Source organism: Spea bombifrons, chromosome 13, assembly GCF_027358695.1.
Source record: "Spea bombifrons isolate aSpeBom1 chromosome 13, aSpeBom1.2.pri, whole genome shotgun sequence".
Lineage (NCBI taxonomy): Eukaryota > Metazoa > Chordata > Amphibia > Anura > Pelobatidae > Spea > Spea bombifrons.
Genome location: NC_071099.1, coordinates 17,963,116 through 17,975,118, shown reverse-complemented (window position 1 = coordinate 17,975,118; position 12,003 = coordinate 17,963,116). Strand labels below are relative to the sequence as shown.

At 41.1% G+C, this 12,003-nt stretch overlaps 1 protein-coding gene across 5 annotated transcripts; it reads left to right on the top strand.

Moving 5' to 3' along the window:
• Positions 1-1,116: 1,116 nt before the first annotated feature.
• RBM39 (RNA binding motif protein 39) lies at positions 1,117-10,682 on the top strand. 5 transcript variants are annotated; one of them, XM_053454216.1, is made up of 18 exons: positions 1,117-1,192; positions 1,370-1,475; positions 3,235-3,295; positions 4,881-4,930; positions 5,247-5,441; positions 5,830-5,892; positions 5,977-6,027; positions 6,329-6,446; positions 6,555-6,707; positions 7,135-7,272; positions 7,444-7,509; positions 7,589-7,793; positions 8,407-8,484; positions 8,787-8,819; positions 9,032-9,170; positions 9,854-9,959; positions 10,259-10,337; positions 10,428-10,682. In XM_053454216.1, the coding sequence occupies exons 3-18, from the start codon at positions 3,245-3,247 to the stop codon at positions 10,526-10,528; spliced, it is 1,626 nt and encodes a 541-aa protein (XP_053310191.1). In that variant the 5' UTR covers positions 1,117-1,192; positions 1,370-1,475; positions 3,235-3,244; the 3' UTR covers positions 10,529-10,682. The 5 variants fall into 5 exon arrangements, with proteins under 5 accessions (XP_053310191.1, XP_053310195.1, XP_053310193.1 ...); XM_053454220.1 differs by lacking the exon at positions 1,117-1,192 and adding an exon at positions 3,509-3,581 and having other exon boundaries at positions 1,199-1,475; XM_053454218.1 differs by lacking the exon at positions 1,117-1,192 and adding an exon at positions 3,509-3,581 and having other exon boundaries at positions 1,199-1,475; positions 4,376-4,930.
• Positions 10,683-12,003: the final 1,321 nt, after the last annotated feature.

Here is a 12,003-nt window from a genome sequence, read left to right as displayed (position 1 = left end):
TATTTGGACTGTTAAGGATTTATTTAAATGAAAGAAGAAAAAAAACCTAAATATTTGGGGCTTGGAAACGCGTTTGACAAGTTTTACAGCCACACCTTACCAAAGGGTCATTTGCAATTAAATGATATTGTTTGAGCGAGAGTGATAAATGCTTAGAAGCCTGACGATGAAAAGCGACCCTTGTTTTAATGGTTGTACATAGTGACGTATCCACGCCTAGACAGACTGGGCCTAGGGGCGGCAGATCGCCCCAGTGTTCGGCTACGGAGGAGATCTTTGTTCTTCCCAACTGGCCTACCTGTGCTATGGAGCCTGCGCTGGCGTCACCTTTTAGTGCATGAAGGATGCTGACCCCGGAGGGGGCATCTGGGGGGGGCTGTCCTGGGTCAGGCCTAGGGAAGAACAAACGGTAAATCCACCACCGGTATTTAACACAGTATTTAAAGAGTCAATGACCAAGACCTAAAAGGAACAACAGCATATATATTAAGAAATCAAATAGTTTAAATAAATAAAATACAATAATCTTCTATGTATTATTCTATTTTATTTATTAAGTGCAATTTAATTGGGGCAATTAACACGTGTGTGTATATATATATATATATATATATATACAAATATACATAAATAGCTGGTGCTGTTAGCTGTTTAAAAACAGAAATTCTCTTCAGATTCTCTCATGTTTTTGAGGCCTTGCTGTCCTTCCTATTCTAACCGGCTGCGATCGTTACATAAGACTCCCAGCTGGGTGTTTTTGCTCACAGTATGCTATGGTTGATATCCCTGCTTGAAAGCAGGTGACTCAATGAAGTATAACTTTAAATAATATGAAATCAATGTTACCAAGGGGACGGAATTACAGCCATTTTGCTACCAAGAATCCTTATGACGGACTATTTAAGTGTTAATATTTTAAGCCACGGGGCGTTTGCCTGCTGATTATTATAATCGTTTTACAATAAAATAAAAATGCATACATTAAAATTCACCTCTAGGACTATAACGAATTTTTTAAGTGGCGGGAAAGCCCAGAAACTAACTCCCTCTAGGGCAATAGCCATGTGACTGGAGAAACCTATTACCATTTTGCGCCACGCCCATCCCTGTCGTCACCGGACCCTGCGCCGCTGCCCTGGAAACCCCGAGCAGTAGCAAAGAGCCTGGTGTCCGCCATTTCGGGGAGTCGCAGGTTTGCCATTACACGGCCTGTCATCTTCCCGCCCCGACTGCCCTCTTATCCATTCCCGCTCGAGCCTCTAACCTTTGTTTTTTCCTCCCACTCTCCTCACCCCCTACTGTCTGGACGCGTAGAGTCGCCGCTCTCCCACCTCACTAGCGCTATAACGAAGGATTGTTGTCGTTGTAGATTAAACGGTTGCCGACATTTCAAACCGTTCTCTTTGCGTAAACAAGGCCGAGGCCTAACAGGGAAGACACCGCCTAGCCCTAGGACTGTCAGGGGCTAACGTCAGGTAATTATTACCCTCGTCGGTCGAACATTCCGCGTTTTCCTTTTATACGGTGCGGTTTCCTTGTGCGTATGTCTGGCTTGGGGTGCGTGTTTGCGGCCTACGCCGAATCTTAATGCATGTGACCTTTCTCTCTGGGTCTTTCCACCCGTGTCTCTGATCCACGCTGGTAATTTAACGCGCTGCTACCGCCGAGTGTTTTTAATAGTTTAGGAGTTTTTTTTTATGTTTACCTGTTGCCTTAATACGCATGTGCTAATTTTATATACTCCCCCTGGCAGTGTTCGGGTTATACGGGCCTACCCGGCTGTTACACGTGTCCTAGCGGGTAGTAGTATATTTATGGTGCATATGCCATCATGCCCTGCGTATTATTGCACGAGGCCCCGTGGTCTTGTGATCTCTTCTATAGGGGTTAGATCTTAAGGGCCACGATCTTAAGAATGGCCCCAGGTGTCTTATGGCATGAGGGCCTCCCAACTTTTGGAACTTAATATTTGAAGTAGTTTGCCAAGTAGGAAAGGAGGTTATTAAACTGGTAATAAATACGCTCCCTGATTAGGCCTAGGGTGTAAAAATGTGATCCTTTGTAAAAAGACAGTATGACTTTATGACTAATGCAATGAAAATCAAGAGCCTTAAAGCAGTGCATGAAGGCAGGAATACTAAGCCTCGGTGCTGAGCTTTTATACCTTTTAAGATCCAAACACTTTGCCTTCCTTAATTCTGTAGGCAATGAAAGAGTTAAAACAGAGCAAACAGTCTTGGTTTAAAAGCAGATAGCTTAGAAATCGCCTGTTTGCCGTCCTCCATAGACTTAATGTGTTGGGTATGCTTCATTTTAATATATATTGATACATTTGTAATGTTTGGACTTTATACTGTAATTTATTTACAAAGGCAGAATGTTTAGATTGGAAACATATTGTGGGTATTCAGCCAGAGCTAAACTAACAGCATGAAAGCGAAGTTACGAAACCATCCGTTACAGGAAGTCCTCGCTAACAGCGACTTCCTTAAATCTCTACTTTAATCTGGTATGATTGGCAACGTAGTATATTTATCTAAGTACATCGCAACACGGTGACCTTTTAAGTGGAAAGGAACATACAAAGAAGGCCATATGATGAAACATTACTGTGCCACAAAGTAACTTGGGTTCTAAAGCGATAGTTTTGAGTGCCCGGTATGATTTTATTCGTCACCAGTGGTCGCTTCCAGCCCTGCTTAAATAGTCTGATTTACCTAATTTTTAAGATTAACACATTATTGTGTAAGTCTGCTAGTGAGCATATGGTTGGTTGCCGCTGAACTTTGGCTTTGCAAACGGTTTCTTAACGTTATCACATAGGCTGCCAGGGCCGTTAGCCACTGAAACCTGCTGCGCCTCTAACAGGCATGTGCCTACCCAGAATCCCTTGTGGCTGTGGCAGCACCATGAGATTTCTGAGGGAAAAACAAGCCTTCTGGTGTCTGTAGATGAGTGTTTAATAATGCTTCTACTACCCCTTTAATTTTAAGTGGAAGGGTTAATGCCTAATGCTAATGGAAGGGTTAATGACACAGATGTGAGTATAAATAGCAAAACTTTAAATGTGGAGCAGTCGTCATGGAAACCAGTTGCGTATTCCTGCTGATTGCTTTATATTAATCACTTTGTTCTAGAATAGCTCTTTAATAAGTAATGGCTGCGCAGACACTCTTCTATTCTGGTTTTCGGTTTCATAATAACTGATGTTTGTTTTTTCTCTTTTCCCCCAAGATCAACCAAAATGGCTGATGACATTGATATAGAAGCAATGCTGGAGGCTCCTTACAGGAAGGTGAGAAACATCTGCCAGTAGCTTTTGTTTTCAGAGTGTAGTTTATTCATGAAACTACTGCATAAATGTAAACTAACACCCCTGGAGCTCTCATGACTTATCCCATGGAGATATTGCATAACATGAAAAAGTGAATTATTTACTGTTTTGTGATATTGTGCAGTAGTTTGACTTCAGCATGATAAATAAATGCCCATCTATCTCTTTTTGTAGACTTGCCTAACGATATATCACCTCTACTCCCATGAATTCACCTTTGATTCCAGTGTGAACTGTCAATCATAAGGTAGTAATTGAGTGACGTATCGCTGTACCGTGGTCCCCTAGGTAAAAAGACTTGCCTATGAACTGCCGAGCTCCGGTTTGGCATAGCAACAAGGTGAATGCAGTGTTTTTTGGGGGAAAATGGGGTTCCAAGAATATCCTTTCACCAGCCAAGAGCAGCCCAGTTCAGCAGATTTTATTCTGCTTATTACATCCTTTTTTTTTTCAAAAATAAAAGTGAAGAGACTGGTGAAAACGTCACGTGGACATGGAGGATTCATCTCCTGGGTGACCAAAACAAAATAAAATTCTTGGATCCCCCACAAATTACCAGGATATCCGATAACCTGCATGGCTGCTGTGTTCTGAATATGCAGCTAAGATTTTTTTGTAATTTAAATGCAGGACTCCTATTGTCCCCAACTTGTATAGTATACATTGCTGCAATGTTCCTTTAAAGGAATTCATAGACTCCCCCTCCCCTTACTGCTGTCTGGTGATTTACTTTACTATTTGCATGCAAGGACACCGGACAGCCTAGAATGGCTCTCATCCCATTGTTATTGGCTAGTGTCCCTTTTTTGGGCTCTTCACCCCATTGTCTCTGACCAGCTAGGCTTAAAATGCAGAATGTGTATCACCTAGCCCTGAAAAGTGACCTTAATGTTTTAGCCTAAGTAAACCTAATTTAAAATGGATGCTTCCATGTAAACCGGTATGGCGGTAGGGACATATGTAAGCTGGACAAGTACGTATTTGCTGACTTTTCTCGGGAGTCGACGTTACTAAAGCAGTGTGAATCCCTGTTTGCTTCAGGGCGAGATGTGTGACAGAGGTGGCACCAAGCTCTTACAGTCCCAACTCTCCAACGGAAATGGGCGAAGATCACTGGAATGGCATCGGTCACAGGACATGGATAGTGGCTGGCTGCTAGCGTGGCCATTTGGGACTTAGGCAAACAATAGCCTTGGTACCGGTCACAGGGACCGCAGCACCAGAATTGAAATGCAAAAAACAAAAAACATGTAAACAGACTGCAGCATTTTACTACCTAGTGTCACAACGCCACAGAAGCCACAGCTACATGAATTGTTATATATATTACATTTGTGCTAGTTACTTTTAAACTTCTTATAGATTACTTAATTATAGTGCTGAAACAAATTCCCCTGTATATTTCTTTTTGTAGCCTTTCACATTAGTTTTTAGTTCCTTAGACATTAAATTTTCTTTTATTCTCTCATTCCAATTCCCTTTACCCTTGCCCACTTGAACTGTTTCCACTTCGCCCTCATGATGTTCTTCTATCAACTCTGCTTAGGATGAGAACAAGGTGAACAGTGCCAATGGACATGAAGAACGGAGCAAAAAGTAAGTACACATCTATATCGCTTTCAAATGTCCTTACTTTGTTTAGATTGCACATGTCACTTTCTTTTCCATATAGAACTTTGTCATGTTAGTGATGAGAAAACTACCTGATAAGAAACCTTAAAGTATGTAAAATCTGTCCTATAAGTTATCTGCAAGTGATATAGTTTTTTTTTTACATGTTAAAATGGTAAATGATTTGCAGAGCCATTTTTGGTTCAGTAGAATATCTGCATGTAGACTTAAATCCATAGGGTATTGTACTATATACATTTAACACTGCAACGGTGTGTAACTAGCTTCTTTAATCTTAAAGGAAAAAGAAAAGTAAGAGTAGGAGCCGCAGTCGTGAAAGGAAACGTAGCAAGAGTAAGGAGCGTAAACGCAGCCGAGATCGGGAAAGAAAAAGAAGCAAAAGCCGTGAAAAGAAACGCAGTCGCAGCAAGGAGAGGCGGAGGAGCCGCTCAAGAAGCAGGGAACGTCGGTTCAGGGGCCACTACAGAAGCCCTTAGTAAGTATACTGTGCAGTGCTAAAATGTGCATTGTCAGTAGAACAAAAGGGCACAACTTAGTTGTTATATCGCACGATTTTTTGGTTATTACAAGTTAAGCATAGTTGGCTATTAAACAGTTGCATCTGAATATAATAGACCGTATGTCAAAATACATATTCCACAGGCTTAGTGTGGTTTAGCCTGTCTCACTTTTTTTATTATAAAGGGACCGCACTGGCATGTTTCTCTTGCAAGGGGGCCATGCTCACTCTGTATAATATGATTAAATGGCCATGGGGGGCTCACTAATTTGAGTAAATGTTGGTTGCACCTTTCCTCAATGTGACCTGTGTAAATGTTTTAGCCCAATTCCATACAACTAACTTTTTTTTTTATATATTGTAGTTCTGGACCAAAGTTTGGAAGCTCCATGCGTGGGAAGATTGGACCGCATAGTGTGAAATTAAGGTGTGATATTTTCAACCATCTTTTTTTAAAGAAAAAGTGCTAATTGTTTCTCTTTTCTTAATGCTCTTCTGTATTATGTTGCAGGCGGCGTTCAAAGAGCAAAAGTCCTCAAAAGAAAGAGAAAAGCCCTGTGAGGTATGCGTTGTGGGATACAAATGTGTGCTTTTAAAACTGATATACTGCTGTTCACCAGACAGAAACACGAGATCCATCATAATTACAGGCTGCTACTTCTAAAATAAACAGCTGTGCTTACAAAACAGCTGACCCTTGAGTCATGTTACGCTTAGTTATAGGATTAAGTTATCAGAATATACTCTTGCAATTACTTTCATGCCTGCTAAATAGTGTTGAATATATGTTGCTTCAGTGTAAGGAAAGTGTTGGTGTGGATTCCTTCCTTTTATAACCTTTTACTGTAAATTGGATTTTCCAGAGAACCAATTGATAATTTAACACCAGAAGAAAGGGATGCACGCACAGTCTTCTGTATGCAATTGGCTGCGAGGATCAGGCCAAGGGACCTGGAAGAATTTTTCTCTACAGTTGGCAAGGTACTTGTCTTGCGAATTCCTTAACTTATGGTACTAGCAAGTAGTGTGTGTGTACTGTGTGCATTTATTCAATTTAATCCTACATTATTGCAATTTGATCTCTCACAGGTCCGTGATGTCAGAATGATTTCGGATAGAAATTCAAGACGCTCCAAAGGCATTGCCTATGTAGAGTTTGTGGATGTGAGTTCAGTGCCCTTGGCGATAGGGCTAACCGGCCAGAGAGTACTGGGAGTTCCAATCATAGTCCAAGCATCCCAGGTAGGTGCCGGAAAGCAGTTGTGCTCAGAATAAACTGTCTGTTTTGTGGATACCGATAACATCTGTGGACTTCGGTTGGACATATAAATCGTTGCTCTTACCTAGAGCTGTCCTATCGATGTCTGTAGCTTCCCACTGTACTCTAATTTTGATGTATTCAGTCCTCAATAAGGTGTTTCCTGATTTTACAAATAACGTTGGTGAAGGCTTTTAACTTTCAATTTTCATACTGGAGACCATTTAAAATCTGTCTCGTTTCTGTAGTTGAATAATGTGCCTGGTACAATTCATACAATTGTATTTATCCTGCAAAGGGCAGCATATGGCTTTAACATGCTGCATATTACCCTCTGTCATGTTTTTGAACACCAAAACATTTTAAATATACTGTTGCCTCTTTCAAGTGCAAACTTTTATTTTATCACAGGCTGAGAAGAACAGGGCAGCTGCAATGGCCAATAATCTACAGAAGGGAAGCGCAGGGCCTATGAGACTGTATGTAGGGTCTCTGCACTTCAACATAACAGAAGATATGTTGCGTGGAATATTTGAACCTTTTGGCAGAGTGAGTATGGCGGGGAAATGGTCTCATGTAACGAATTATTCTGTTTCCTGTATCTAGTCGATAGAAATAGTGACTCTTTCGAGTTTAATTTTTGCTCCAGTAAATGCTAAATTTGTTGCCCCGTTACTGAAAAATCTCATTGGGTTTCTAAACAAAACATTCTGTTTTCAGATTGAAAGTATCCAGCTTATGATGGACAGCGAAACTGGCAGATCCAAAGGCTATGGCTTTATTACAGTAAGTATCTCACTAATCTGCAATTTCTTTTTAAAACCGGGACAGCTGAGTAGTTGGTAACTTTTGAATCTCTCTGAAGTTTTCAGATTCTGAATGTGCCAAAAAAGCCCTGGAGCAGTTAAATGGCTTTGAACTGGCTGGGCGACCCATGAAGGTTGGCCATGTAACTGAGCGTACAGATGCATCCAATGCTAGCTCGTTTCTAGACAGTGACGAGTTGGAAAGGACTGGCATTGATCTGGGAACTACTGGTAGACTTCAGCTTATGGCAAGACTTGCTGAAGGTAAGATACTTGATAATGCTTGGATAGCTTCTACTTGTGTGTTTCTTAAGGCAGGGGTTGATAAACTTGGTTTAGACTTAAGTCTAAACCCCCTTCATCCATCCATCCACCCACCCACCATCGTGTTATTTTCATATATAAAGTTTCAGTTGCATCTCCCACTTCTATGCCCATCATATGTTCCTCTAATTTATAAATATGTATCATAATTTAAAAAAATGCCACCCCCACCCCCCAATCCACTAGGCATACCTCCCAGATGCACAGAAGTGATTTATAGTCGCCATGGCAACCTGCACCCGGGATTTGTCAAGCCTTGTCATGAGGTATTTTTTTACTGGACCTCCTAACACATTATGAGCTTGAAAGAGCAGGGCCTCTTCTGTACCACTGTCTCTACTTGTGCTCAGATATTTTCAGTTTTGGTGTTAATGATCGATGTTCCCTTTTTGTAATAGCGCTACTGACTTTACTAGCACCCTGTAAATTAACACGGGGTTATACAAAAAGTGGTGTGATTTGGCCATCCCTTTGGATGCTATGGCGGGGGAATTTCTCATACTTTGCATTAAACATAAATGTGTGTGGTTTTGATAATCTTGTATTTTCACAGGCACGGGATTGCAGATCCCTCCAGCAGCTCAGCAGGCTCTGCAGATGAGTGGCTCTTTAGCATTTGGAGCTGTGGCAGGTAAGCAGTTCGGGTTACACTTTGGGCTTTTGCTAGTTAATAAAAAAACACAAGTCCTTAAATGCTTTAAGCGTTTTCAGTCCTTGCTGAAGCATTTAGGCAACTGTCTTTTGTTCTACATTGAGCATATTTTTGCTAAACATTGCCCTAGCCTGAATCTATACAGTGTGCAGTTTAACTATATTGGTTGCTTATGCTTTAGTTGTGTAGATGGCATCACTGCATAAATAACACATCATTCTGCTTTCAGAAATTCTAAACCTTGTCCGTTGTTTAATAAACCGGTTTGTTTTTCCTTACAGATCTCCAGTCAAGAATCTCACAGCAGAGTGAAGGTTTGTAACTTTTGTTTTCCTCTTCAGTTGATTGCTTTCATTCATAAACTTTAATACTAAGTTTTGAATTAAGAACTGTAAACAAAGTTAAGTATCTATAAACCTGTATTCATGGCTTCATTTGATTTTGCAAATCACCCAATTAGAGATTTAAATTTTTTTTCTTTTAAGACTCCAGTTTCTGTTAACATTGTTCCCCTGCTTTGTTACAGCCCTTGCCGCTGCTGCTGCCTCTGCTGCTGCCTCTGCTGCCGCCATCTCATTGACGTCCCCTACTTTACCCGTCCCAGCGGCAACTCAGCCACTTGCTACCCAGTGCTTCCAGTTGTCTAACATGTTCAATCCTCAGACGTAAGTATATGACTGGGAAGCTCCAGTCCTCCCTTTAGCTGCGTGGGAGTTTCGTGTTCAATCATCACCAGGCAACGCTTTAAATAAAGTAGTTGAATTTCAGAAAACATATGTCAGAATCTGTTGACATCTTACAGTCAGTACTGTGATCGGTTACATTCTTTAGACTTACTCGTCTCATTTTAAGCAGCTGTCTCCCTGGCGTCCTAAAGGGACAGACCTTACTTTTGCGATAAGCTAATTGCATAGAGTGCTCACTGCGAGAGTTAAATTAACGAGTGTGATAGGAACCCAGATGTCCCCAAAACTTCTTACAAATGAAAGTGAGCCTTATGTATTTAAAGTAACTATTTTAAGACAATGACATCGGTTATTCCTGAAACCAACAAGCCTTGGACACGGTATAATCTGGAGGCCATACATCCACAGTAAGCCCACCTGTTGGTCATAGCCGGAAAACCGCTGAAACAGTTTATATTGTGTATAGTATGGGTCTGACCCTAGTAGTTGAGGTCAGTTATACTCTTGGATAAACACTAATGCTGTACCGTAAACGACACATTTGGCTCATGTGGCTCATTGTATGTTGTGATATGAATCCTGTGTTCCATATTGTGAGAGACTACATGTCTGAGTGTGTTCGGCACGCTTACGATACTTCTATTTTGTAAAAAAATTTATAGGGAAGATGAACCTGGCTGGGACACAGAGATTAAGGACGATGTTATTGAAGAATGCAACAAACATGGAGGAGTGGTTCACATTTACGTAGACAAGAGTTCACCTCAGGTACGTTTGTTTCTTGAGCTACAGGTGTCCATTGATAAGGGAGAAGGTTCTGTATGTGCCCTAAAAGATAGCCGTGTTCCCAAACAAATCTCATTGTACCAATTATTAGCCACCTATGACAATGAGTAAATCAAGACTCATGCTGACACTGTACCGTTAAGCCTTCCAATTAGAAACAGTATGCAAGGAGCTGGAATCTTTCCAGCAAGCGGTCTGTAAAGTGAAAATATGGCGCTGCTCTAAATGTTAGCGGTATATAGGAGTTCACTAACTTGCTGTTTTTTTTTTTTGTTTATCAGGGAAATGTGTATGTGAAATGTCCAACCATTGCGTCAGCAATAGCAGCTGTCAATGCTCTTCACGGAAGGTGGTTTGCTGGTGAGTACTGCCAGGGTTTCTTATGACTGTTTAGTGCTCCATCATTGTGCAGCAGCTCATTTTTTTTTTTTTTTTCTTTCTCTGTTGCAGGCAAGATGATCACAGCGGCCTATGTCCCACTCCCTACCTACCACAGTCTTTTCCCAGACTCCATGACATCAACTCAGTTACTATTTCCTGTTCGCCGATGAATCGAACCATCATGTTTTGTACATAGCATTTCTTTCGTTGCAAGAGAACTGTCCAACTGTCATTTTTTTTGTTTAGTACAGCAAGACCTAAAGGATAGGGCGTGACTTCATTTTTGTAAAAACTGGTAACCTTGAAATAAAGGCTGAATGCGATTATATTGTCTAGCAGGCATTTAAAAACGTTTATTCCCTGCACAGGTCCAAATTTGGATTGTTTCACAGTGGACAGAAAAATACGGAAGATTAAAACCATTAGTTTGGAGGAGTTGTTACGGCGTGAAAACCCCTTGTGAACAATAACATAGGTTTGATTTGAATGTCACCAGATGTTAGGAATCGGAATTACACATTTTAAATCTTAAAGGTATTTAGATTTCTGTATCTGTGAAAATTAATTTTGTACATAGTGTCATGGTGTTTCCAACGTACCAAACAAAATCTCGGCTGCATTTCCAGACTGAAATCCGCATAGGGTCGCTGAGATCCGGGAAATGCAGGGATGTTTTGGATGGTTGCATATAATCTTTTGCTCCTTTTTAAGCTCTGTGAGCTCTGAAAATTTTTATTTTTGTTTTGTTAATTTGGTGTGTGACAAGACAGCTTGATATTTCTATCAAACAACTTTCATATTTCAACTATCTTTGTAAAGATGCTATCCGAAATAAACTTTCTTGGGAAAAAATGGTGGTAGTTTAAAGTTTGAACTTTTTTTTTTAAACATTTAACGTATGCCTTGCCAGAGACGTGTATTTATTAATCCTACGCCACGGTTCTGAATTGAAAAGTTTACTTTCTTTAAATGGCTCATCGAATCCTATGCGTGTTGCCAGCAAGCACTCCCATTGATCTGAATGGGCGCGCTGTCCCGCAAGCAGCCAATCAATGGTACGAAATGTGTGGAGGGAAGCCCCACCCTCTAGTCAGGTGACCGTTCACGTCTTGCTTACCCTCCGTAATAACGGAGCCGGTACTTATGTCTAATAAACGTAGGTCCTGTTTTAGTGGAAAGCAGAGGAATACAAAATACAGGTTGAGTGTCCCTTATCCAAAATGCTTGGGACCAGAAGTATTTTGGAAGAGGGATAATTTTGGATACTGGATCTTTCACCTGTTGTACTCTATTGTTTGGACTTCAGGCAAACCCAGAGAACTTGCTCTCCTTTTTCTGGACTGGAAGTGCCTGGGGGGGAAAGCTTTTTCCAACAGACCGGAAGCACTTTCAGCCCACAGGGAGAAGCCTGAACAATGGATCAGTAGTGATCGGGGGCTGCCAGGAGAAGCCTGAACAGAGGAGCAGACACCAGCAAGGAGCCAAAAAGGCCTTTTCTTTTGCATCTCTGGTGGTTAACTGTTATGACTAGCAATGCCATCATGAAAAAAGTGGCCTAAAAACTTTATGAAAAGCATTGTTCAGGGCAGGCTTTTGGTACTGTAACAAAGGGGTTAATGGTCTGGTGAAATAGTTGTACTCTCAA